Below are 27548 nucleotides of genomic sequence, written 5' to 3'. Positions count from 1 at the left end.
GCTCCTTCCCAAACCCCTGAGAATTGTGTCCAGAAATTTACAGCTTGGATAGCTGGAGCCAAGAAGTCACTGGATTTGTCTCATTTTAGTGCAAGGGCAGGGTTGTGTAGTCAGCTTCTGGAGGCACCAGCAAGTCAGCCTTGCCACAGCTCCAACATGTGAGAATCTGCCAGGGCTGAAATTTTCCTTTAAGAAGAGCCCAGGCTGGGGATGGAATAGGAGAATGGTGACCTGCATTTTATTTTGCATTTTTTTAATTTAAATTTTTAATTGTGGTAAAAAAACATAAAATCCATCATCTTAGCCATTTTTAAGTGTCTAGTTCAGTACTGTTAAAAGTATTTTCACATTGTTGTGCAACAGAGATCCAGAACTGTTCCATCTTGCAAAACTGAAACTCTATACCCAATTAAACAACTCCCCATTTCCTCCTCCCACCAGCCGCTGGTAACCACCATTCTACTTTCTGTCTCTATGACTGACTGCTTTAGACACGTCATATAAGTGAAGTCATACGGTATTTGTCTTTTTGTGGCTGGCTTGTTTCACTTAGCATAACGGCCTCAAGGTTTATTTACATTGTAGCATGTGACAGAGTTTTCTTCCTTTTTAAGGCTAAATAATATTCCATTGTATGTATAGACCACGTCTGGTTTATCCGTTCATCCATCCACAGACACTGGTTGCTTCCACCTCTTGGCTGTTGTGAACAGGGCCGCTGTGAACATGGTGGACAGATATCTCTTCAGGACCCTGCTTTCAATTCTGTTGGAGATATATCCAGAAGTGGAATTACTGGATCGTATGTTAGTTCTGTGTTTAATTTTTTGAGGAACCTCCATACGGTTTTCCATAGTGGTTATACCATTTTACATTCCTACCAACAGTGCACAATATTTTGCCTCCATTTTGCCCTTTCTTTCTTTTTTTTAAAGATTGGCACTTGAGCTAACATCTGTTGCCAATCTTCTTTTTTTTTCTTCTTCTCCCAAAGCCCCCCAGTACATAGTTGTATATTCTAGTTGCAGATCCTTCTGGTTGTGGCATGTGGGATGCCTCCTCAGCATGGCTTGATGAGCAGTGCTAGGTCCCTGCCCAGGATCCAAACCGGCAAAACCCCAGGCTGCTGAAGTGGAGCAGGTGAACTTAACCACTCGGCCACCGGCAGCCCCCGTTTGGCCCCTTCTTGGTTTAATGCCAGAACATCCACTGGCACTTGGTCCTTATCTCCTGCTTCTCAGCTCCGTCTGGGCTCTTAGAGCTACAGTCAGAGAGTGCCTCGGTCGTGTGCTTATTTGACAGGGTGGGGAGCCGAGACATACAGTGGGGCGATGCCCTGCCCTGGATCCCAGGCCCCCTGATCCTCCAAGACCTTTCACTGCCCTCTCCATCCCCGGAATCCCTGGACTTTTCCCTCCAAGCCCCTGTGCTGTGAGTGGCCAGGAGGGGAGGAACAGCTGGTTCTAGAGCTTTGCACTCCCTGGGATGCCCGTGTCCCACAGTCCACGGTTCTTCCACCAATGACGTGGTTTCTGCCCAAACAGGTCCAACGGGCGCTCCTCCAAGCGGAGCCTTGGAGGGCAAGGCCGGCACCATTACCTCCAACGAGTGGAGCTCTCCTAACTCCCCCGAGGGGAGCAACGTCTCTGGGGGCAGTCAGGCGTTGGACAAGCCCATCGACAATGATGCAGAGGGTGTGTGGAGCCCGGACATTGAGCAGAGCTTCCAGGAGGCCCTGGCCATCTACCCGCCCTGCGGCCGGCGCAAGATCATCTTGTCAGACGAGGGCAAGATGTATGGTAAGGAGTCTGTTGGGGCTGGGCAGCAGGCCCCTGAACCCATGATCCAGCCCTGGAAATAGAGCCTAGATAGGGGGCTAGGTGCAGTAACCTCAGTTCCCTCCAAGGAACGGAGGAGAAATGACCTCTTGGGACTTCTACCAGGTGGACACTACTTTCTTCTGTCCTTGGTTCCCAAGGGATGGGAGGGCATCTGAGGAGAGGCCTTTCAGTGGGTGTGGAGAATGGGGAAAAGCTGTGGTAGTTGGGCAGGGGTGGAACATCCCGCAGAGCAGACTGGGAAAATCCCACAAGTCATCCCCAGGGAAATGCCTGATCTTCTCCGGGCTTCCACCTTGGCTGTGAAGGGTGGGTAGGGAGGTAGTCTCTGGACTCTCCTTCACTCATTCATCTTCTGTGAGCCAGCTGTGGGTGGGGCAGGTCCAGCCCCTGCTCGCAGGTCGGTACACACATGACTGGCAGACTGGAGAGCGTCCTGGGAGAGAGTCAAGCAGAGGCAGTTACCCCTCTCAGGAAAGGTTCCCTCCGGGAAGAGTGATCAGAAAGGCTGATCTTCCTGAGTAGCTGAGGATGCAGAATGTCACGGAAGCAGTGTGTGCAGCAGCCCTGTGGGAAGGGCCAAGCAGTCTGCTTGGAGCTGGTTGGCTTTTGGGTAGAAGAGGAGGTATCTGGAAAAGTAAAACTAAATTGAAAACTGGACAGCTGTTGGAAGGACAGGTCAGGCCTCCACTCCCATTGAAAGTCCCCTGGGATCTGCAGCTTGCAACACTTGGTCTTGGGCAGGTGCTGAGAGGGTCTCTAACTGGCTGGAGTCGCTGACAGCAGAGGGCCCCGCCCTGGCTCCCAACAAGATGCCCCAGGCCAATTGCCCACCCCCAGGGTTTCCTCTCCAGTTCTCTCTCCCCATCCAACACTGGCATCCCTCCGGCCAGCACAGATGCTGTGTCAGCTGTTTAAAGGACACTGTGTGAGGGGCTTGTGGGGGCTGACTGTATTCATTTCCTAGGCTGCTGTAACAAATTACCCCACACAGGGTGGCGTAAAACAGCAGAAATTTATTCTCTCCCAGTTCAGAGGGCTGGGAGTCTGAAATCCAGGTGTCGGCAGGCTGGATCCTTCTGGACGCTCTGAGGACGGGTCTGCTCCAGCCTCTCTCCTGGTTTCTGGTGGCTGTGGCGGTGCTTGGTGCTCCCTGCCTTGTGGCTGCGTAACTCCAGTCTTTGACTGTTGTCACGTGGCCTTCCTTCTTGTGTGTTTCTGTGTGTCCTCTCTTCTTACAGGGACACCAGTCTTTGGGTTTAGAGCCCACGTTAATCCAGGATGACCTCATCTTAGCTAATTACATCTGTAAAGACCCTGTTTCCAAATAAGGTCACATTCTGAGGTTCTGGGTCAATAGGAATTTTAGGAGGGACATTTTTCAACTCAGTTCAACTGAATAAACTCAAACCCGGTTTATCGCTGGCCCAGGGAGTAGTTGGGCTCTCACGGCCCCTCCTTGTGCTTTTTCCTTTACCTACAACCTTCCCTACAGGCCCAAGTGATTCCTGCGCTTTCTTCAGCTTGTTGGGGAAGCAAGGTCCTTTCAAGGTGGACCCCGGTCTACTCCTCATGACCAGTTAGAACTGCTCATCTCTCCTTTTTGGTGCCCCCTCTGTGGCTTTGCTTGGTTCTCACAGAGTCTCTCTTGCTTCTGTGGGCACCCATGCCCTGGGTCGGCCCTCCTTACTGCCCCTGCTCTGACCACCTCCTGCTCGAATGGTTTGGCCCCCAGGGAAGCTTCCTGGAGGAGACAGCTGATGTGCGGGGAGCACCTCTTGGGTGCCAGGTGTGGGACTGGGTGCTTTAGACAGGTCATCTCCAAGGAGCTGGTGAGGACGCTGAGCCTCTGGGACCCCAGGCTCTTTCCACTGCTTTGGTGGAGCGTGGGATGGGTATTGAGCATGAGAGAGGGGTGAGGGTGGGAAGGGACCAGGGTGTGCAGGGGACAGCTTCTTTAGGAGTGTTGCTTAGCTGGAGAGCTTTCAGGGTCCCTGGCTGGGAAGCTGTGATGTGTGCCCAGGACACAACAGGACATGCCTGTGTGCAAAGGCGCTCGCAAACGGGGAGAGCTGAGGTGCTGCCGGTGTCTGGGAAGGCCTGTAGAGATGGCCGGAGGGGCAGTATCAGCTGACTCCCTTTTATTGGAGTGCCGCCGTGGACCAAACTTGGGATGCTGAGTTGTTTCTTTTTGTGTGTGTGGTAAAATATATAATGTAAATTTTATGATTTTAACCATTTTTTAAGTTTGGATTCAGTGACATAAAGTACACTCACATTGTTGTTCCACCATCCATCCCCAGAACGTTTTCATCTTCCTACACTGAAACTCTGTGCCCGTTAGACACATTTCCCTATTTCCTCCTCCCCCAGCCCCTGACAACCGCCATTCTTCTTTCTGTCTTTGTGGGTATGACTGCTCTTGGTACCTTATGTAAGTGGAATCACACAGTATTTGTCTTTCTGTGACTGGCTGATGTCACTTAGCGCAATGTCCTCAAGGTTCCTCCATGTGTAGCGTGTGTCAGAATTCCCTTCCTTTTTAGACTGGATTACGTTCCGTCATGTGGATGGACCACATTTTGCTTATCCATTCACCCGTCGATGGACGTTTGGGTGGATGCTTAGTTTTATTTAGTCCTTGTAGGTGGATATTTCTATCCCCGCTTCAGATATAAAGGTATTGGGTTAAGAGACTTACCTTTGGTCACCAGATGATTGTGAGTGAGCTGGGGTTTGGGAACTGCGAGGGTGCAGACTTCAGCAGGCCTTGGGTGGGAATTCTGTTTGGCAGGAGGGGAGCTGTTGGTGGGAGGGGGAAGCAGCATGAAAATGGTGTTTGACAAACTATTCTGGCCTGTTGGTGTCCCGTTTGTGGCTCTCCTTCCCCTTTGCATAGAGACTGGGAGGGGGCAGGGTGGGGGACCACACAGAGGACTCAGGAGGAAGAGAGAGGAAAGGGGCCGAGGCCAGGAACCTCTTAATTGTGAGCTCCCAGTGGTCTTTGACATCCATTATCTCATCAGTCTTTTCAAGGGAGGGGAGGGAGGAATTATGACCTCTGCCTGCAGATGCGCAGAGAAGCCAAGAGCTTCTCCCAGAGTCTCTCAGGCAGTCAGTGGGAGAGCTGGGGCTAGAACCCAGTTCTCCAGCTTCCAAGCACAGTGCTCCCCCATCACCCTGAATGGCCTCTGTGAGCTCTGTGAAGCCAGCCCCGCCTGCTCACCACCTTCCCCCTGCCCCGCCTTCTGCTTGGCCCGGGCTCCAGGTGGGTCAGGCTCTGGGCAGGGGGACTGGAGGCTGCTCCGTGGTATCTGATGACTCGCCCAGCCCCCACAGCACCTGTCCTCCACGAGTACAGATCCTGCTGGGATCCAGACGCTGCCTTATCCCCATCTCTTCTTACCAGGCACGGGGTCTGAGCCAAGGCAGGACCACGCAGGGAGTTGATGGAGGGGCTCTCAGCAGAGCTGACCTGCCCAGCTGGGAGGTATATATAGCTCTGACCTCAGCCAGTGTGTGGGATGGGCCCCCAGGGAGGCAGAGGAAGAGGGACAAGCTGCCAAGCTGACTCAGACCTCGTCTCACTCTGGCTACTCTGCTCTGTCTTCTCATCTTCCCTCGGGGACCCACTCTTGCCATCCTCCTGAGCTCCAGCCCCATCCTGAGCTCCCCCAGAGCCCTGATCTTTACGGTCCCCCACTTCCCTGCATCCAGGGGCCATCAGTTGTTTGCCAGGTGGGCCAGCCCACCGGGGCACAGAGTGGGAGCTGAGAACAAGCAGGTGGGTAGCAGGCCTCAGGCGGGAGGAAGAGCAAACTGACTCCATGGTGCCCATTGGAGGATTCTCGCCCTGGAGACTCTGAGGACAGAGATTAGGCCTGCTCCCAGCCCGGCTCCTGTCCCGACCCTCCCCGAGCAGGACGCACTCTGAGGGCCAGGCAGACATGCAGATGACATGCAGAGCCGCAGGGCAGATTAGCGCCTGTTATTTCTGAGCAAGCCTCCCATGCTCGTGGACTGGCTCCTGAGCCAGGGCTGCTGGCCCTCTCCTGCTCACGACTGCTTTCATTTTTGCCCCGTCACTGTGTGACCCTCGCCCTGGCACTGCCACGCTGGTCACTCTGACCTGCTTTGGCCAGCCTGGCCTCTGGCCCCGTGGGCAGGTGGTGGGGAGATGAGCGTGGGACAGCTTCTCTCCCTCGTCTGCCCGCGCGTGCTCTGCCATTGCTGCTACTCATAGCTCAGCCCCGCCGAGGCTGGCTTCTTTTTCCTCGGCCTGCCAGATGGCTGGAGGCCCTGCCTTCCTCTGCGTTCCTTCCTTTCTGCCCTGTGTGCCTCCCGCCCTCCGGAGGTTGCTCCTGAATCTCCCAAGTCATCTGCCTCTTTTCTCTCACCGTGTCTCTCTGCTTCTCCTGTCCCTGCTTTCTCCTTTGTCTCATGGGGTGGCTTGTGGCCTAGGCTGCCCGTTCCCGTGAGCAGTCAGGCAGTCTGACCAAGGGCCCACCGCTCGGCACCAGGCCCAGGCGGAGGGCTGTGGTCTCCATTCTCTATCATGTCGTGCTCTAAGGGCAGAAGCCGGAGAAACGTCTTCGGAAAGTAAACTAACTAATGGCACTTATGTTCTTCGCAGCCAGCAAACCAGAGGGCCAGATTCTCTTGGAAGTTTTCTGGAAGGAAGTGGAGCTTGAGCTGGGTGGAGGAGGGAGGTGCTCAGTCAAGGAGAAAGAGAGAGCATTGGCCTAGAGGCAGGACTCTGCATGGTGGTTTGGGGGACTCCAGTGGGGGTCTGGGCAAGGCATTTCAGTAACGGGCTGTCGGGGGTGAAGGGATCCTCCTGTTGAATGAGTCACACAGCTGCTGGGAGGCAGAGTAGGGACTGGACCCGGGTCGGGCCTCTTGTCACTGAGGTGGTGGGACAGAGGTCAGGGAGCCTCATGCGAGGTCCTCCTGCCCCCTGCCTCCTCACCAGGTTCCCTGGATCCTCTGCTGCCCTTTGCTTTCTTGCCTTGTGGTTTCCAGCTCCTTCCTCGCTTCCGGAGGCCTGAGGCGAGGTTCCCGTCCACTGTCAGTCCCAGCAGCCGGTGTGACCTTGGGCATGCTGTTGAACATTTCTCAGCTTCAGTTTCTTCTTTGGCTAAAGGGGGATGATAATAGTATTAATACCCTTTTTTTGGTTTTGGTTATATTTATTTTATTTTGGTAAAACATTACATAAAATTTATCATTTTAACCATTTTTAAGCATACAGTTCAGTGGCATTAAATACAATTACATTGTTGTGGTGTCATCACTATCTGTGTCCAAGAACTTTTTCATCCTCCCAGACAGAAACTCCGTATCCATTAAACAGGAACTCCCCATTCCCTCCTCCCCCGAGCCCCTGGTAACCTCTATTCTATTTTCTGTCTCTGAATTTGCCTGTTTTAGATGCTTCATATAAGTGGAATCGTACAATATTTGTCCTTTTGTATCTGGCTTATTTCACTAGCATAATGTCTTCAAGGTTCATCGTGTGGTAGTATGTGTCAGAACTCCTTTCTTTTTTATAGCTGAATAATAGTCCATTGTATGGATATACCACATTTTGTTTACCCATTTGTCTATTGATGGATACTTGGGTGTTTCCACCTTTTGGCTATTGTGGATAGCTGCAATGAACATGCGTGTACAGGGATTTTAGTCCCTACTTTCAATTCTTTTGGGTATATACCTAGAGATGGAATTGCTGGATCATATGGTAATTCTATATTTAACTTTTTTTTTTTTTTTTTGAGCAAGGTTAGCCCTGAGCTAACATCCACTGCCAATCCTCCTCTTTTTTGCTGAGGAAGACTGGCCCTGAGCTAACATCTGTGCCCATCTTCCTCTACTTTATATGTGAGATGCCTGCCACAGCATGGCTTGAAAAGTGGTGCATAGGTCCACACCTGGGATCTGAACCCATGAACCCCAGGCCGCTGAAGCAGAGTGCACAAGCTTAACCACTGTGACACCAGGTCGGCCCTATATTTAACATGTTGAAGAACCATCAAACTGTCTCCCACTGTGGCTGCACCATTTTGTACTCTACCAGCAGTGCACGAGGGCTCTAGTTTCTTCACATTCTTGCCAACACTTGTTATTTTTCATTATTTTATTTTATTTTTTAGTGTTGTAACATTTTTCTTTTTTTTCAATTATTTTATTGAGATCATATTAGTTTATAACTGTGTAATTTCAGGTGTACATTATTATATATCTGTTTCTGTATAGACTGCATTGTGCTTACCACCAATAGTCTAGTTTTTATACATCACCATACATGCATTGCCCTTTACACCTTTTGTCCACCCCCCGACCCCCTTCCCCTCTGGTAACCATAATCTGTTCCCTTTATTCGCGTGTTTATTATCTTCCACATATGAGTGAAATTGTATGGTGTTTATCTTTCTCTGTCTGGCTTATTTCTCTTAACATAATACCCTCAGGGTTCATACATGTTGTTGCAAATGGGACAATTTTGTCTTTTTTATGGCTGACTAGTATTCCATTGTGTATATATACACCATATCTTCTGTATCCAGTCATCAGTTGATGGGCACTTAGGTTGCTTCCACGTCTTGGCTTTTGTGAATAGTGCTGCAATGAACATAGGGGTGCATAGGATCTCTTTGAATTGTTGATTTCATGTTCTTTGGATACATACCTGGTAGTAGGATAGCTGGGTCATATGTTATCTCTATTTTTGGTTTTTTGAGAAATGTCCGTACTATTTTCCATAGTGGCTGCACCAGTTTGCATTCCCATCACCAGTGGTTCCCTTTTCTCCACACCCTCTCCAACACTTGTTATTGCTTGTCTTGTTGATTATAGCCATTCTGACAGGTGTGAGGTGATATCTCGTAGTTTTCCTTTGCATTTCCTTATAATTAGTGATGTCAAACATCCTTTCATGTGTCTGTTGGCCATCAGTATACCTTCTTTGGAAAAATGCCTGTTCAGATCCTCTGCCCATTGTTCGGTGGGCTTTGACTTAGTCGTGGTAGCTCATGGTTTTGATTTGCATTTCTCTAATGATGCTGAGCGTCGTTCCGAGTGCTTGTTGGAAGAAGATGCTACCTTTTAGTGTTGCTGCAGGGATGAGAGCACAGAAGAGGTGCCCAGGGAACAGCACTGGAGTGTAGAGCTGAGTGACACGTGCTCCCTGCTCTCGAGGAGCTCACGTTTTAGTGAGGGAGTAAGACAAGGGCTCAAATGACTTTAGCCAAGGACCATGAGAGAGGCACAGAGGCCTGGAGGCAGGAGCAGGCACACCCACCGGGTGGGATCGCTTCTTGGGGCCGTGGCCTGGAAGACTGGATGGGATTTCACCAGAAGCCTCAGAGCCCTCCAGGGACAGCAGTGGTGATGGCTGGATGTCAGGCCTAATCACTGCCTTCTGGGCTTCAGGCAGAAGTTTCTTCTCCACAAATAGCTGCCTCCTCCAGCTGCAGGTGTTTATAGCTCCCGCTGATCCCTGCACAGAGAGGGGCCAGGCCATCAGGACTAGGGCTGGCTGTGGAGGACAGTGGCCTCCTCCCTTGGGCCCCAGCCTGCAGGGTGAAATGGCAAGCTTGCAGTAAGGGCTCACTCCCAGGAGAGGCCTCTGGTGGACCAAAGGTCCACATGTGCAGATCTGCCTCCTTTTGGGTAGGGAGGCTCGTGCCCTCTGGTTCTCAGCCGTTTCCAATTTTGGAAATTAATAGTGTTACTTATCACAGGGCCTTACTAATGATATTAACAATAAATCTGACTTTACGGACTTTCTGCTAAGTGGCAAGTGCTTTACTGACTTTATGTCGTTTAATGTGCTTATGGCCCAGCTGGAGGCTGGTGCAAAGAGGGGAGTCAGTCCAGAGAGGGGAGATGAGCTACAGAAATGGCAGGAGTTTGCAGATGGGCTAACAGTTTTAGTAGTCATGTGTGACTGAGGAAAAGCCTGCGGTGGCTGGCAGGTGTGCGTGCTGCTGGGGGTGGGGTCGGGGAAAGCAATGGTGGCCCTGGGTGGAGCCTGCATCGGGAATGCCCCTCTTCAGTCTGTGGGTAGGCCGAGGCTCCCCTTTCTCCCTTGGCCCATTCTTCTCCCAGTCTTTGCCCATTGCGGGGTGGGGCCGTGGCTGTGAGCCGTGTGAGCTGGGGGCGGCTGGACACATGTCCTCTGACAGATGGGCCACAGTCTGGTGGGGGGCGTCCTTTCCAGCCCCACCCGGGGCCCTCTCTGGGGTTGGCCAAGGCCACCTGCCACACTGCAATGCCCAGCTGCCTGCCTGGCCTCCACCGAGGTCCGGGCTGGCCTCCTGTTTCCCCGGCATGTGATCTCAAGCACGGAGGGGAGAAGGCCCGGGTGGGGTTATGCGGCTGGTGGCAGAGCTGGGACAAGGATACAGTTCTCTCCCCCCAGTGACTCTCTGGATTTTCTGCTGCTTTCTTTCTGCTGCTGCTCTTTCTTTGCTGGCCTTCACTGTGGCTTCGGGCTCTGCCTCTGAGTGCACACTTCCTACTTCTCTCTGCTTCCACCCTGACTCGCTGGGCCTTCTGATGTCTGCATCACCCAGGGCACCTTGGCTTCAGGGTTCTGGGTACAACTGTGCATGCGAGAGTGAAAACAGGTGGGCAGGCTCTTGGGTGCAAGTGGTCAGCTCTCCCTCCAGGACCTGGGGCAGGGCAAGGGATAGTCAGACATCATGAAGGGCTTCCTTCATGCAGAGAACCGGGGGGACCGATTCGGAGGGGAGGAGCAGAATGGTGTCTTGCAGAGGAAACTGAAAGGGGAGAGCATCCATGGGAAAAAGCAGCCCCTGTGTAATAGTCGTGAAGCCTTAGAAACAGGTGTTCTCGTGGCACCTGGATGCTAACAACCTGTGACTGAATAAATCACCTCTCCTCTCTGGGCCTCAGTTTCTTCTTTTTTAGGCTAGACAGGACCTCTAGGGTCACCTGGTCCAGCCCCTGCTTCTGAGCGAGATGGCCCTCAGTCCTACGTTAAATAGGAGTAATGCTGTGCAGTAGTTAAGAGATATGCTCTGGAACCAGACCCCATGGGTTTGGATCCCAGCCACGTGCTGCCTTGTGACCCTGAACAGGTTTCTGTACCTCTCTGCCTTGTTTCCCTGTCTGTGGAGTGGAGATGTCAGCGCCCGCCCCAGGGCGCTGGTGTGAGGATTGATGAGTGCAAATAGAGCTGGCACAGCATTCATTCTCTGCTTGCACAGGTACCTGGCACATGAAAGTGCCCAATAAATGTTCATTATTGTTCCTGTTATTACAAGAGTGAAAGGAACTACAACAGTTGTCTGTGTGTATATAAAGCCTGGATTAGATGCCAGCTGGCCTGGAGGCAGTAGGATGGCTGGGTTAACCCCTGGAGGACCTCTGGTGGCAGGAAGGTAGTTCTTTGGTCCCTCTTGGCTCAGCACACCCACAGAAACCCAGCACTTCACTCCCACCCAGAGGGAATTCTCAACTCCTGGCATTACCTCTGACAAGCAGAATGAAGCTGATGGAATAACGGTCTGAGATGAGCCAGCAAGAGAGAGGAGGATGCAGCTCCAGAGAAAGGGAGAGGAAGATGCACAATGTGAAAAAATACAAAGACAGCCAAGCCAGCCTTAGACCCCTCGGTGTGGCTCCCGTGGCCCCCAGTGCTGGGCCTCTTGCCCAGGGCCAACATGGCCTGTTTGGTAGCAAAGCTCCTGAACCCTGTAGTGGAGGGTAGGGGTAGCTGTCTTCATGACAACTTCAAGATGGGGGCTCTGTCTTCATGACTTGGGGCTCCTTGCATAGGAAGCAGGTCATCTGTGATGTCTCGAATAAGGGTCTCAGCCAGTGGTGGGTGGGGGCCTCCTCAGCTGCTGCTTAACGTGTGCTGCAGAGGAAGTGCTGGGAGCTGGGAATCTGCTGGTCCAGGAGTGGGGTTCCCATTAGCTGAGCATCTTTTCTGTGCCAGACACCATGCCACTTGCAAGTGGCTGAGCCGGGACTCAAACCCGGGCAGTTAGTCCTTGGTCTGCCGGTGGACAGTCTGGATGGGATTTTCTGGCCTCAGCTCCTCCTCTGGCAGATAGGTATAACTGCCTGCCTTTTCGCAGCGAGGAAGTGGCTTTACTGGGAAGGTAATGAGGCGTACGCATTTGGACCCCTTGCTTGCGTGGGCCCCTGCAAAGTCCCTAAACTTTTTATTTCTAATTTAAATTTGTAAAATAATTTTATTGAAATCCAGTCACCATACAATAAACTCTACAGATTTGAAGTGGACAGTTTGGTAAGTTCTGACACGTCTACACCTGTGAAGCCATCACCACCTTCGAGAGAGCGAACATAGCCATCTTAACTGAAAATGATTTTCACCTAATTGTGTATTTGTATTTTTAATTCTTTTTCTCAAAGAAAGCGTCTCCATTTTTAGATGCTTTAGGCTCCACAGAAATCTGGATTTGCTTCTGTATAGGGAGGCTCACGTGAGACCAGAGAAAGAAGCACTTTGAAATTTAGGTTGGACTAATCAAACGTAGAAGGCCATTTGCCTTTGTTTAACTTGCACCCTCCCTCTGAAGTGAGAGCACTTTATGGGACAGCTGACAGCTTCTTAGCATCGTTCCCTTGTCATTTGTTTAACAAATCTTCGTCTGGAGGCTGCTGTGTCAGGGAGTTTCTAGGTGTTAGGGATACATAAGTGAGTAATCCAACGAAACTCCGTGTTCTCAGGAACTTTCCTCTTGATGGGAGGTGGGGGAAGGACGGTGCTCGAGGTAAGGGAGTAGATCACGTGGTGTGTTGGAAGGTGCTGTGGAGAAGACAGAGGTACAGCAGTCCAGGTGGGTAGGTGACCTCAGCTTTCAGTGGCGTGTTCAGGGAAGACATCCCCGAAAATGGCATCTGAGCAGAGAGGCCATCAGGGTGTGAAGGTGAGGGAGTGGGCTGCGCGGGTCTCTGGGGCAGAGAACAGGATGCACAGGGGCCCTGATGTGGACACGTTCCAGGAACAGCCAGAGACCCGATGGCAGGTGGTACGAGATCAGAGAGGGGCCGAGCCGGGGCTGCGGTGGACAGATGCTCTGGGGGCTTCCAGACCATTCTAGGAACTTGGACACTTTCAGGCTGAGGGGTTGGAGGGTATTTGAGTTTCAGCAGGATCACTGTGGCTGCTGTGTTGAGAACAGACGGGAACAGGGAATCCAGGTAGACGGCCCTTGTCATAATCCAGGCCAGAGAGGATGGAAGCTTGGACCACGGAGGGCAAGGTAGTGAGAAGTGGCTGGATTCCAGTGTAGTTTGAAGGTAGAGTCATCGGCTTTTGCAGACAGACTCATTCATTCATGACAAATAGGTGCCAGGGACTAGAGATGCAGACCTGAATAGAGAGGTGGGCCGTTCCTCTGAGATGCTGAGGATCTAACAGGAAAAGATGCAGAACGAGGAGCTGCTACCTGTGTGCGCGGTGTAGGCTAGAGGAGCAGCACCAGAACCCTCTCCCAGGTGGTCTCTGAGGCCCCTCCAGACTCGTGTCCCCTGCCTTCCACACTCCCCAGCTTTCCCACCACCAACCCCGAGACTCTCCAACTCATCCTTCTCACTACCGCATCCACCAGCACTGTAGTCAGCCTCCTGGCCCTGAGGAACCTCCCCTCCTCCCTCACCCTGCTCCTTGCCCCAGCCTGGTCTCTGAACTAGACCACTTACATGGGCCTGGAATGTGTTCATTCATAGAAAAGAAGCTGAGCCACAGCAAGCTGGCATTGAGTCAAAGGTAAGGTCTGTTTCCAAAGACTGTTAAAACTTGGTTGGAAAAATGTGAATGAAAAACCTTAAAAGGGCCTAAATTTAAGAGGAGAAGGTTGGGTGAGGGTCCTTAAAGGAAAGTGACTTGCCAGGATCCTATAGCTCGTTTGTGGAGCTGCTGGGCTAGGGCCTGGCTCCCCAACTCTCAGTTCTGTGACCCGTTTTCAGTCACCACTGTGATGACTTAGACTCTCTTGACAGTGAAAACAGCCTTTCGTAGCTGCAGCATGAGTGCCTCTAGTTAGACATAGGGTAGGACTGTAGAGCGTTGATTGGACTGCCAAAGGAGCCTGTGGAGTGCCTTTCCCTGGAAAGCTTTGAGAAGAGACTTCCGGCTGGATTGCCCTTTTAGGTTCAGACCAGCCCATAGATGTTGTCCTCAGGGTCGAATCCTCCCTCCTTCCTTCCCCTGACACAGCCAGGCCAGTGCTCCCAGGCCAGCGAGTCTTTCTAGCAGACGAGACCTCTTGAGGGTGGCCTCTTTAATTCAGCCTTGGCAGCAGGGAAAGGTCAGCTGGGGGGCCAGCTTGGCCTTGCTATGCTCTCTGGTTACAACCCCGGTGACAGACATCCCACACGGCTCGCCTCCCCCGTGTATCAGCAGCTTCCTCACTCAGAGCCACAGCCCTCTGGGCTCAGCAAGGCCCAGCAGGACAGGGCAGGCTGGTGGCTGTGCCCTCTGGCCCCAGAGGGGAGCGAAGAAGTGACAGGTCCCACTCAAACCCTCTCGCCCTCTCTCTCCCCAACCCAGTGCCCTTTTTTATGGTCTGATGCCACCCAGTTGTCAAGATCTATCTGAGGGCTCACTGACCACACAGTCTGGACTGACCCCCCATCCCCTGAGCACACTGCATGTTCCCTGTCCTTGGCAGGCGCTGGGGCCATTCTGTGGGCACACGCCTCTCCTCACTTAGGTGGTGAGCTCTTTGAAAACAGGCAACCTCTTTTCATAATCTCATTTACAGTAGTAGGGGACATGGGTGGCTCCATACAGTTTTCCAGCATCTTTCAGATGCAGCATCAGCCTCTAGGAGGCTGGCCCGTGGGGAGCCCTCAGCGTTATCTATTGACGATCTAGTCAGAGCCGTGAAGCTGGAGATGTGGTCGCCTGGGTTTTCTCTATCTGAGTCAAGGAGCTCAGGAATCCTCTCTGGGGACCCTCAGTGTCTTGGCCGTTACATCCCCCATGCCCACTGCTGCCCACAGACAGGATAAGACATCTTGTCTGGTCCTGCTCATTTATGGAGGGGAGGGGAGGCCGCGGTCCAGGCCTTTCCCTGCAGCCTCCCACGTGTGCAGAGGCCCCAGGAGAAGGCGGGAGCAGAGAGGCTGTTGTCAGGCTGCTGGGGGGTGGAGATGAGGTGGCCAGCATGAGGCGAAGAGGGAGGTTCGGAAGCTTCCCCGGGCTATGCATAGGCTGGAGGCCCATGGCCCTGTCACTTCCTAGTTCTCAGGTTACCAGTCCCCCAGTGAGGCCTCAGCTTCCTCTTGCTGCTGGGACATGCCTGGGATCCAAGGAGGGCAGAAGGGAACCTGCAGAACCCTCACCCCCAAGTGCCTACTCAGGGTGGGCCGAGGGGAAGGGAAGGGACCACTCAGACCCTCCCATCTGCCTGCCGTTTGTTGCTCTCTCCCACTGAGGCTGTCGGTGTCTCTGCAGGTCGCAATGAGCTGATCGCCCGCTACATCAAGCTCCGGACAGGGAAGACCCGCACCAGGAAGCAGGTGGGCCCTGGGAGATAGGCCTGGGTCCCAGGCGCAGGTACCCAGCACCAGCCTGTTCCTGAGGTGGGCCAGGCCCTCCGCTCACTGGGGCCAGCGGTTGTCTCTTTTTGGTGTGCCACCGACAGTTTAATTTCCCTGTGGTCCCTGCTGCCACCACCTGGGAGGAAATGCTTCACCATACTGGGGAGTCAGCAGCCCCCTCCCCATCCTTCTCCAGGACACCTGAAGAACAGAGAGCAACGCCCCAATGCTGCTCTTTATTTATTGCCAAACTCTGGATTAGCTGGAGAAGGCAGCACTGAGGGCCCGTCGTTACCGACCCTCTCATTCATTCAGTCAGTCAATCAGTCCACGGATGGGGAGGGCTGGGGGTCAGGCCAGGATGGGGAGCACAGGCTGTCTGGGAGGTAGGGACAAGAGCCCTCTCTTCCTGCCACAGGTCTCCAGCCACATCCAGGTGCTGGCTCGTCGCAAAGCCCGCGAGATCCAGGCCAAGCTAAAGGTAAGGCTGATGGTAGCAGTGGGAGGGAGGACCTAGGGTCCAGGTGGGGCCAGCTTCCCAGAAGTGAGGGCTTTTTTTCCAGCAGGAAAAGTCTTCCCTTTGGGTTTAGGGGCTGGCTGCTTGTGTGCGGGTCAGCACGCCGCTTGGTGTTGAGGTGACTGGGGTTCAGCCTGTAACCTCTCCCGTCTGCATGGGGAAGAACACTTGACCTCAGAGCCATGTGTGGACCACCAGGCTCCACAGCATCCTGAGGGCCACGGGTCAGTCTCCTGTTGTGCCTCATCCTCCAGGGGCAGTGCCCTGCCCAGATCATAGTGGGATCGCCCTCCAGACCCCATTCCTCAAGGATCTCCTTGAGCTGCTGGCCCTCTCTGGAGCCCCACCAACCCCTTAGTGCCATCAGCCAGAGCCTGTGGGCTGGCTGGGCGTGGGAGGCACTGCTGTGGGGTGGGGCTGGATGCTGTTGCTGGAGCTGGTGGAATTCTCTCACACGCCCTGCTCTCTGGGACTGGCGGTTCCTTCCCCTCCCTGGATCAGCCCCACCTTGCAGGGTTGTCTGCTGACAGGTGACTGCTCTGTGCAGGGCCAGCTGCTGACAGGATTCCCCTGGGGGTGGCACTGCTCCCCACAGCACTCAGGCCTCTTGTGCCCTGGTGCCTCTCGGTGAAACCTAGGAGAGAGCGAGCGCCCCCTCGCGGAGGTGTTCATAGCAGAGCCTGCCCAGTTACTTGGTAGGAAGAGCTAACATTTAGGGGCATTAGACTAAGACCAGCAGTTTACAAAGTTTTTTTAAGGTAGCAGAATCTCCTTTTATTATTTTCCCAAACAAAATATTAACCTAGTATGTTATCAAAGGAGCTACTCTGGGCAGATCTAGGTTGGTGAGGAACGTTCCAGAGACACTGTCCTCCTCTTCACCTCTCACGCTCCATGGCTCTGGAACCCAGAAGTACCTCAGAACGCAGTTTAAAAGCCCTGGACTCGATGACCTCCAAGGCCCTGTCTGGCCCCAGTAGTCCATGCTCTTGACACTGGAGGCTCTGAACGAGTGGGTGGAAACAGGCAGGAAGCCACTCCCCACTGCCCACTCAGCTCCATTCCTCTTGCCATCAGCCCAGCTGTCCCATGCCCCTCACAGCTGTGGCCCAGCACCTAGCTCCTTTGTCCCTGGGCCAGCTGGCTAGGCCTCAGCTGTTGATCCCTCCCTCTCAGGTTGGCAAATATACCCCCGGACACCCAGGTCCTGGAGTCCAGCTTGTTCTTTGTTTCCCCTTTCTGGGCTGCCTCTGACTCAGTGGGACCCCAGCAGGGGACTGTGTTCTGTTTAGAACCCTCTAGGGGAACTTTGAATTCCCCGGAGGCCCAGCTGTCCAGCCCACATTTGCTGCAAGGGATTGCACCTGTCCTGTCCACAGGCTCTACCTTGGGGCCTGGGACAGCCTTCAGTGGACCGCTGGACAGACATTAAGGGGAGCCGTGAGCCCCATAAATACTATGCACATTTCCATGTCTGTGCACTTTCCTGGGGAGATTGGTCTGAGGGTTTTGTCATATTCCCAGAGGGGTCTGGGGCCCAGTGTAATTAAGCTCCCTGGTGGATGGCAAGATAAGGTAGCAGCCCTCGGGGTCTCGGGGCTTGGTCTAGCCTGGTCTGCCCTTGTGCTGTGGGAACTTGGGCCAGTCATTAACGCTCCTCAACCTCCATTCTCTTTCCCCATTTGTAAAAGGACAGAATTAAGCAAGGTGGTATCTGAGGTCCCCTTCAACTCCAAAATTCAGTGACTCCCTGGCTCTGTAGCCTGGCGCTGATGTAACTCCCCATAATGTCGCTCCCACTCCCCCTGGTTCCTGTCCCAACCTGCTGAGGACGTGGTTTCCTGAGCTCTGGTTGTTTGTTTAGATCGGCTTTCTGGGAAGGGACGCAAGTTGCCGACACTGAGCGGATGGAGCTCTCCCGCCTCATAGCGCAGTGCTCATCCCAGGGGTCTGCAGGCTTTCTGGGGGTACGGCCTGCTACACTGTTCCTCTCCTCCTGGAGGGAGAGGGCCTGGGCGAGTTGGGCTTTTCCCTCCTGAAACTGCAGGTGTCCTTGGGGAGAGGCACGCCTAATGCCGATCAGCTCCCCCTGGTCATCAGAGAGCCTTTGAGAGCAAGGCCCGACTGAGTTTGGCCCCCAAAGGACAGCAGGTTGAGGATGACCCCACCACTCAGGATGTTCTCCCATGCCCTCTGTGGTGTATGCTGGGTGCTGTCTGATCCCGACGTAACCCCACTCCCTGGTTTGCTCGGCCCCCCTGGGCCTGCAGAGGCCCAGTGAAGAGTCGGTCTGCCAACCTGGACCAAGCTCGAAGGGCCAACCATCACTGGTGACTGTCAGCACCCTAGTCACGTAAATTCTCTGAGCCGCAGTTTCTTCGTCTTAAAAGGGGGATCCTGTGGTCCTGCCACCCTCACAGAGTACCATGATATTCAGCATCAAAGTGACATGGTGTTCTTTACCTTCTGTGGACTGTCTCATGCCACATGAGTGTAAATGGCCCCTGAGAGGCCCAGTTGGGTCCTGGCTCTACAACCACATAGCTGGTGGACACCTGAACCCTTCAGAACCTGACCCCTCGGTGACCCCTCCCTCTGGGCTGCCAGGGGGCCGAGTGAAATCCGTGTGTAGAAGTGCCTGGGAGCTGCAGGGACCCATGTCACTTCTCAGCCTGCCCACCATTCAGGACAGGTCTGATCCACCAAGTCAACTACTAAATAATGGTTAATGTGTTTTTCCATTTAAAAATATTCGTCATAAAGATACAGAATTTCTAATCAGAGCTCCTGGTTGACATAGTCCAACCTTTTAGCCCCAATAAAGCTACACACAGAATAATACTTGCTGTTCCAGTCTGTATATGTGGTCTTATTTTGGACAAAGACACAATTCCCAGGAGGTTTTTTGAACTATAGAAATGTTGTCTCATCAGTTTGAAGACCTTTGGGATTAGGGACCTCAAGATGGGAGCCAGCGGCTCATACAACTATAGAAATTAATATTATCAGTGTCCTGAATGCCTCTTCGTTCACAGCCTGTGCAGGGTGAACCCGTCGGGGTCTTTGTAACCACAGAGGGCAGCAGCTGGTATTTACATTGTGACAGGTAGAAGGTAGGGGTGCCCTGGGTGTCCTCAGTGCAGGGGGAGACCCAGAGGGCAGGATGGAGACGTGGGGGCTACAGGAGACCCTCCGTGCCTCCACACAGTCCCTTGCCCGAGGACGACTCCTCCCGCCCGTTCGAGGAAGGACCCAACAGATACTCATGCGTCATCTGCCATGAGCCAGGTGCCATGTGGAGGTGAGCGAGGACTAAAGATCCCTGTTCCCAAGGTGTCCCCGTGGTTTGTGCACCGAGATAAGGTCTGGCGGATGGTCTCCAGATCTCCTGACGCTCCAATAAAATAGGCGGGGCGAATGTTCATGCGCCTGTGACAGATGAGGGACTGGTCAGAGAAACCAAGGGACTTGCTCAAAGTCACAAAACAGGTGAAACTGCTGCAAGGATGGAAGCCTGGTCCAGGTCTCTGGCCACTGGCAGTGGGACAGCTTCCCTGACCACAAGCACAGACCCCGCCTCGCCTAAGTGTGCCATAGTGACCACTGCTGAGGTCCTCCCTTCCGATGTCTTCCCCCAGGATCAGGCAGCTAAGGACAAGGCCCTGCAGAGCATGGCTACCATGTCGTCCGCCCAGATCATCTCCGCCACAGCCTTCCACAGTAAAATGGCCCTCACACGGGGTCCAGGCTACCCAGCAGTCTCAGGGGTAAGTGGGGCTGCCTGGAGCCAGGGGCCACACCAGCCCTCTCCTTCTCACTCCTCCCCCTTCTGAAGAGCCAGAAGCAAGCACTGGCCACACCAACTTTCTCTCCCTTGGGTCCTCTCAGGCCAGGGGAGCCAGGGGGAAGGAGGGACCAAGGACCCAGGGGCCATGCTGAGTCACGGCTCAGCCAGTACTGGAGCACCTTCCTGGGGGCTTTGGCAGTAGCACAGCAGGCCTTTCATGAGGGGCAGAGCTGCCCTATCGGCTGACCGACCTTAGCTCCACAGAGGTGGCCCAATTTGCAGATGAGGAGGCTGAAGTCCCGGGGTGGGGGCTGGAGCCGAGGCTCTGGTGCAGCACCAGCATGTCCCCGAGTCGTCCTCCGCCACCCGGCCTCGTTCCTGCTCCTCCCTCAGGCTCAGCACCGCTCTCCTTCCAGGGTGAGGGCTGACCTCCAGGAACAAACTCTTGTTCGAATTTAAAATTTCTCAGCCTGAGAACTGGGCTCTGGGCCATGGCCAGGTTAGTCACACTCTCAGAATGGTCCAGAAGGGCTCCTCCTCTTCAGGGCTGTGTCCTCACAGGGTTTTCCTGGCTGTAGGGACTGAATGGATCTTCAGGATGTACCTCCTGCACTGTCTTGAAACGTGGGGAAGGGGCAGTGACAGGCTCTGTGCTTGGTGAGCCGCTTGTCCAGCATTTTTCAAAGTATGTTCCAGAGACCACTAGTCCATCTGGATGTTGAATAGATGTGACACACAGTGATTCTATGCATAAGTGAGTTTGGGACCCTTAGAACTGAGTGGGTTTCTTGACTCAGGGACTGTTGGGAGCTTACGTGCTGCTGTGCCCTGTGGATCTCTAAGGGAGGAATAGGATGAACTGTGTTTACCACACCTGCTGTTTCTCCCGTGGGGCACATTGTCGACAGAGCATCCGGAGACTAGAGTTCCTTGAGACGTGCCCTGGGGCGCTGCTCAGGCCTGTGGAGACAGTAGTGTTACCTTTCTCCCTGCCAGCCACTGGGTCCATGCTCACCCTCGCCTTCCAGTGGAGGCCCTGCTCTGCCCTTCCCCACAGCACGGGCCTACGTGCACACAGGCTGTGCTGACTCTGTGCCTTTTGCTTCCTCAGTTTTGGCAAGGAGCTTTGCCGGGCCAAGCTGGAACATCCCACGAGTGAGTACGGCCTGGTTTCTGCTACCTTATGCTCCCTGAACTGAACTTGAGCCATGAACTCATGCGGTTGAGCCTGGCCCCCGAGGTGGGAGAGGCACAGTCTGAGGTCAGCCTTTCAGGATGGCCTCGCGCTTAGGGATCGGGCTCTCTTGCTCTCGGGATCAGCTCAGTCTGCCGTGTGGGCACCCTGGGGTGGCATTTGCTGAAACTCCAGTCTGTCCAGGGTGTCTCAGGGCCAGAGCTTGACTCAAGGGAACGAGGCTGGGAACCAGACCTCTCGCTGGCCTTGGAGGGGGGAAAGGGAGAGGGGGGATTTTCTCAACAGATATGCTGCTTCTGTGGATCAGCCACAAAACCTGAGGGAGTCGGCAGGGGAAGGAGTGAGAGGCCAAAGGCCACTGATGGCCAGACCACCAGGGCCTCCAGCACAGAGAGCCTTGGCCATCACTGAAGGTTCCGGGGCTGCAGCCTGCCCCAAGGCTTACACCTCCTCCCTCCTGTCTCCCGCAGTGTGAAGCCTTTCTCTCAACAGACCTACCCTGTCCAGCCTTCTCTGCCTCTGCCAGGTGGGTCAGCAGTGCAGGGCTCCCTCGTACCTCTCAGCTCTTGCCCCTTCTCAGAGGCCATCCCGTCGTGTGCTCAGATGGACAGCCGGTCTCTTGGCTCCACCGTTCTCCTCCCCCTGGCATGCCCTTGGGGCGCCTCTTCTCCCCAGCACTCAGGGCTGGCACTCAGGGTTGCACACAGGTCAAAGGGCAGGGCCTATGCTGTGTGTGTGTGCCTGTGCACTTGGGCTGCTTCGCTGCCTCCGTCTTAGTGGTGTTATAATCCTCTCCATCAAGTTGGGAGGTCTGAGGAGAGCACGGCTTTCCAGCCTGGATCCCCTCCCTAGCAGAGGGGACCCTCCTGGGAAGTGGCCTCGAGCTGGCGGGGGCAGATGAGGTTTGGTCCGCGCGGCCAGCACGGGAGCCCCACCCTCTCACTGCCCTGGTGACCAGCTGTCCTTGCCTCTTTCTCCTTAGGATCCCCCACCACCTTCCATTCTGCAGGGCAAGACAGGAGCCTCACCTTAACCACCTTAGCTAGCTTGGGAATGGCTCCCTGCCTGCATCCTGAACTGGCGTCTCCTGCTCTCAGAGCAGCCCTGCTCGCCTCCTGGGTTGCTGATGGCTGCCCCCCCAGCCCCGTGCAGTCACCCCTCATCTGTCTCCTCCTCTCACTGTCCCCACTGTCTCTGCCCTCCCGCTCTTGCCTGGTGACAACAGCAGGCTCTTAACCAGCCCGTCTCCAGCCTGGTTTCCCTCACTTCCGCCCTGTAATTCACACAAGTGATCTCTTGAAAGGATCCGTCTTGCTGTGCTGCCTCTAGGCATAAAATCCTTTCTTGGCTCCCTGGTGCCTTCAGGATACAGTCTCTGTGGTAGTCTGGCGTGTGGTCCCTCCTGGTAACCTCAGCTTTCTCTCCTCTCCCTTCCTCCCTCCATCCCCCACCACTCGGGTTAGGCGCCCTGCTTTGGGCCCTCCCCAGAGCTCTGGGCATCTCTGTCTGGCCCTGGGCAGGAGTGTCCTCGTCTGTGTGTGGGGCTGTGTCTGACTGATGTCTGTGTCTTCCGTGTGTTGGACCGCATCCACTCTGCAGCACTTCTCAGTAAGCGGTGCTGGAACACGTGCATGAGCCGCTCACCTGGTGCGTCCCGCGTGGTCCTGCCCCTGCCCCTCTGACCGTGTCTCCTCCGTCCCTTTCCTCTGCGTGCTCCTGAGTGACCTGCCTCAGCACACGGGGCCTCCGTTCACCCAGCTCCCAGCGTGGCGTCGCCTGCCGCGCGGCTCTCTCACACCCTTGTCTCCCTGCCTGTGCCTCCTGTGTCCCCGCTTCACTGCACGGCTTAGGTTCAGGCCTTCTTCAGTTTTCCACCAGGAAAGCCCTCCCAGTGGCTCCCGTCTCCTTGACCCTGCCCGGTCCTTCCTCCATGCTGGAACAGGACCTTTCAGAAACGCAGGTCGGATTTCAGTGCCTGCTGAAAATCCTCCAGTCCCTTGGAACCCTCAGGCTGAAACTCTCAGTCTCTTTAGTCTTGTCCCCCGTCCCTGGCACAACCCCCCCTTCTCTCCAGTTCCACCGAAGAGGGAACTTGCACACCCACTGTGCTTCCATGGCCCCCACACCTTTGCCCCTGCTGTGCCCTCTGCTTGGAGCACCCCTTCCCCATCCTCACCTGCTGCCTCCTGCTTGAACTTCGTCACTTCTTTCAAGCATCACCTTCTTGGGAGACCTTTCCTGACCACCACAGAGGTGGGCTTAGAGCCACTCTTCCGTGCCTTATCCATTTTTATCATGTTCACTGCATCATGTTAGTGAATCTGTACCAAGAGCCTGTTCTGGGGTCTGCAAACACAGCTGGGACCCAAACAGAGAATTTCCTGCTCCCATGGGGCTTATGTCATCCTAATAATTGATTGTCTGGTTGTCTTCCCACTGGACCAGAGGCTCCTAGAGGGCAAGAACCTAGCAGTGCCTGCTCTGGGAGCCCTCGGTCCAGCAGGCCTCCCATCTCCCTTGAGTATGGTTCTGTGCGGGGGCCTGAGGGGACTGAGTCGTCCCCAGCTAAGCCCTCCCCACCGGGGGCTCCTGGACACACCAGTGCTTTGCACTCCCCTTGACCACCCCTGCTGGGAGGCCCGTTCAAGGGAGATAGGAGACCCCCTAGCCAGCACAGGGTCTCACTGGTGGGCCTGGGGCCTGGCAGAGGGTGTTGGCAGGATGGCTGTGTGTGCACAGGCTCCCATGTGCCTCTCCCGCTGCTATGTGCAGGGTTTGAGTCTCCTGCAGGACCTGCCCCATCGCCCTCAGCACCCCCTGCTCCCCCGTGGCAGGGCCGCAGCGTGGCCAGCTCCAAGCTCTGGATGTTGGAGTTCTCTGCCTTCCTGGAGCAGCAGCAAGACCCTGATACGGTAGGTCCTGGCCTGCCTGGCCGGCTCGCCTGCCCTCTCGTTCCCGGAGGCTCCGGTCCTTTTCCCCCTGCCTCTGGCTTTCTCACCTTGCCCCCTGCCCCACTCCACTTTAGAGCTTAATCTAGGTTCCCTGTTCACAGTCTTCCCTTTCATTGGCCCTTCCTCAGCTTGTCCTTTCATTCCTTCCTCCACCTCCCTCTTCTCTCCTCTCTTCACCTTCCCTCTCTTGCTGGTGCGGTTTATTGCTCCCATCTCAGGTCTCAGGCCCACTCCCTCCCTGACCTGCGTTCTCCCTCCATGTTCCCTTCCCTGCTGGCCCAGGCACCTCTCGGTCCAGAGTCGCTCCTCCCAGCCCCACCCTGGCCGTTCTATCCTTCCCCCGTGGCTCTGAGCAGCCTCCCGTGTCTGATCCACATCCTCTGGGTCACCAGCAGAGAGCCGCAGCTCCACCCCACCCTGACCCCTTCAATGTCCCACGTCCCGGGTGACCAGTGTCACCTGCAAAGGTCAGAGTAGCACCTGAGGAAGCTGGGCTGACAGGATGCCGGAGGCGGGAGGACTTCACAGACCAGTTCACTTGGACATTTGCAGACTTGATTTTGAGCTGAGGAACCCATGAGTCAGACAGGCTCTTACTCAGAAGCCCAGTGTACAACCACAGAAGCAGACTTCCTTTGATTTAGCGAGGTGCGTGTGAGGGGCACAGAGGCCCCCCCGTCTCCTGTCTCCAAGGGTGGAGCACGATGTGGACATCTCGGTCAGTGGTCTTCCATCACCCTTGAGATAACAGAGGCCCAGAGACATTCACTGGCACGGCCAGGACTGAGTAACACAGATGACAACCTGATTTGTTGGGTACCTGCTGGGAGCCATGCCCTGACCAGGGGCTTTATACCCATTAATTTTGCTTTACATTCCATCCTTTCACTGTCTCCATTTTTACCAGTGGGGAAACTGAGGCCCAGAGCCAGGTGAAGTGACTTGCTCCAGGTCATGAGGCTGGGATCTGCGCTCTGGTCTGTCTGTCCGCCTGCCTCCCTGCCTCCTGCGCCCCTCAGACCAGCCTTCTCTCCACAGTACAACAAACACCTTTTCGTGCACATCGGCCAGTCAAGCCCAAGCTACAGTGACCCCTACCTCGAAGCTGTGGACATCCGCCAGATCTATGACAAGTTCCCAGAGAAAAAGGGCGGACTCAAGGAGCTCTTTGAACGGGGACCTTCCAATGCCTTTTTTCTGGTGAAGTTCTGGGTAAGCCCTTCGACGAACTCTCCCTTCCCCGCTAGTACGTCGACGACAGTGAGGAGAGACGGGGGGAGAGTGGGTGTAAGGTGCCCTTGCCATGGGTAGAAGCCTGGGGAGGGCAGGACGAGCGAGAAGGGGAGGAGCGAGCACAAAGTGGCCCAACAGTGTTGGGAGCTGAGACAAGGAGTGGGGCCCGTGGGGCCTTAGAGCTGGGCTAATAGAAGGAGGCACTTTTCTGACAGGTAATGACAGCCATGCCTGGGTGAGAACTTCGGCCTTAAGGGGGCTATATATAGTACTGGAAAAGGATGTGCAGGAGACACTGAGGATAGCTGACGATCCAACATGAACCCCCTAGGCCCCCGAGTCTTTGAGTGGCAAGTCCTGAATTGGTTGTGGGGCCTGGAGCCAGGGTAGCCGGTCCTCAAAAACTTACTTCCAAGGACCGGGCTTGGAGAAGTGGACTGTAGGGTTAGGATAGGTCACTCCAAAAGAAACATCTACCCAACTTCTCCAACAGCTCAGCCCATAGACTTGGCTTTGGCTGCCCTCCCCACCTCACCCCCCCGACAGGTGCTATGTGGGCAGAGCCCCTCCTTTCAAAACGTCTCCTCCAAGACCAGGAGGCCTGGTTCCTCTCTGGGAGCTTACCTTCCTGGGGCCCAGTGCGCACAGGAAAGGGATGCAGGGAAGACAGTCCGAAGGGTGAGGAAGTGCAGGAAATCCTTCTAGCTGGGTGATGGGAACCTTTGAATAATTTCAGAGCATGGACACTGGGCCCGAGGGACCCTGCCCACAGTCCTCTTCCCAGTGCCTGGCAGTTCTGGTAATGCCCAGGAGACAGCTCAGAGAGCTTACCCTTTATTTGCTCCCAGACCAGTTTGATTATCTGGAAGCCTTACTTTTCCTAGAAATAGGCATATTCACCCAAAAGCTTGTATAGAATTCCAGGTGGCTTACAGGCCCCTGCTTAGGAACTCCTAGCCTAGCTGTCATCCACAGCCAAACCCATGGGGCCGGCTCTCTCCCGAAGAGGCAAGAGCCGGAACTGAAAACTCAGGACCCTGATCTGGAAGATGCTTAGTATCTGCTCTCTGCAAGACAGCTGGGTGGGCAAGTGGGATGGAAGTTGGACCTGGGCTTTAGGGATGGGCAAAATCTAGTAGGCAGAGACGGAGAAAGGCAGTTACAGCCTGGGGAAAGCATGAGGAAGTGGGCTCCAGAGGGAGAGTCATGGGTAAAGGTATGTGAGAGGGAATGATAGAAAATAAAACTGCAAAGGTCAATTAGGTCCTAGAAGGTCCTGATCATACAAAAGTCTGGGTTTTAATCTATGCTGGGATGAAAAATAAGTAATAGTTTTTTTTTAGTTTATCTCATTTTTAAATCAGTGCATGCTTATAGTTAATTATTAATTATTACTAAGAGGCTTATAGTGAAAAGCATCAGATTCTTGTCCCACTGCTCCTCATCCCCAATCCCGATCCCCAGAGGCACTTGCTGTGACTTTTCACTGTTTATTCTGGGCTTTATCTCCTTGGTTCCAAATAATATGCTTGTACTGCTATACCTTCATATCACAACTAAGACATTATGTATATTCCATTATGGTAGAAAAAAATTAGCTATGTTATACCACTTTTCTCCTCATCATCCCAGTATTGTCATATCCAGTAAGTTATATAATTTAGTCAAAGCAATAAAATCTTTTGACAATGTAGATTGACCCCAAAAAGCCAAGAAGAATATTATAGTTACATTTCATTTCTTGTACAACTTTTTGTTTTTCCTACAAATAAATGGCTTTCTCATTTGCATATTTTTAAATAAACCTCTCTTGCACGTTATTAAAATTTTACAGATTACTCCGTTATAACCACCACACAAAATTTTAAAAAATTGTTTTTCTCCAAATGCTCAAGCCTATCAGATAATTTATCAGTTCCCCTTTCTCCTGGAGCTGTTCCTCCTGGATGCCCCTGTTCTGCTCCAGTCTGAACTGGTTTTCCTCCAGGCCTGTTCTCAGGGGTCATTAGGAGACTCCCTTCTACTGCTCTCCTAAAGTGAATCTACAGTTCCCTGGATCTCATGTTTCCCTCTGTTTTGGTGTCCCCCCTCATTCAAAGGGAACACATTCTCTAGTACCTTCCTAAGAAAAGATGCATGGTAGATAAATGTTCTAAGTCTTTGCCGTTTTGAAATTTCTCTTTTTTTGTACTTGATTGATAGTTTGCCTGGGCATAGAGTCTAGATCACAAATGATTTTCCCAGAAGTGATTTTTAAGACTCATTCTTTAATGCGTTGCTCCGTTGTCTGCCAACGCTAGTAGACTGATACGTTCTAATTGCTTCTCCTTTGTTACGTGACTTGGTGTGTTTTTTGTCTCTCAGAGTTTTGTATTTCCTCTCTATCCCCGTGTTCTTAAATTTCACGTGGATGAGCTCTGGGGTATGTGGTTTTTCACTTCCTATTTTTGAGCCAGGCACTTCGTAGGCACTTTTAATCGTG

The 27548-nt window shown here is 53.8% G+C and overlaps 1 protein-coding gene across 1 annotated transcript in view; it reads left to right on the top strand.

Moving 5' to 3' along the window:
* TEAD4 (TEA domain transcription factor 4) overlaps positions 1–27548 on the top strand; it is a gene marked incomplete at its 5' end in the record, with an annotated part of 66465 nt that overhangs the window by 23440 nt on the left and 15477 nt on the right. Inside the window, 8 exons of the mRNA XM_046643070.1 lie at positions 1545–1799; positions 15298–15362; positions 15802–15864; positions 19539–19667; positions 20799–20842; positions 21353–21408; positions 23655–23794; positions 24872–25045. Coding sequence (XP_046499026.1) covers positions 1545–1799; positions 15298–15362; positions 15802–15864; positions 19539–19667; positions 20799–20842; positions 21353–21408; positions 23655–23794; positions 24872–25045 — 926 coding nt within the window. The remainder of the gene's footprint in view (positions 1–1544; positions 1800–15297; positions 15363–15801; positions 15865–19538; positions 19668–20798; positions 20843–21352; positions 21409–23654; positions 23795–24871; positions 25046–27548) is intronic.

This window comes from Equus quagga, chromosome 1 (genome assembly GCF_021613505.1).
Source record: "Equus quagga isolate Etosha38 chromosome 1, UCLA_HA_Equagga_1.0, whole genome shotgun sequence".
Taxonomy (NCBI): domain Eukaryota; kingdom Metazoa; phylum Chordata; class Mammalia; order Perissodactyla; family Equidae; genus Equus; species Equus quagga.
The sequence above is the reverse complement of the archived record's forward strand: the minus strand, read 5'-3'. Positions and strand labels throughout refer to the sequence as shown.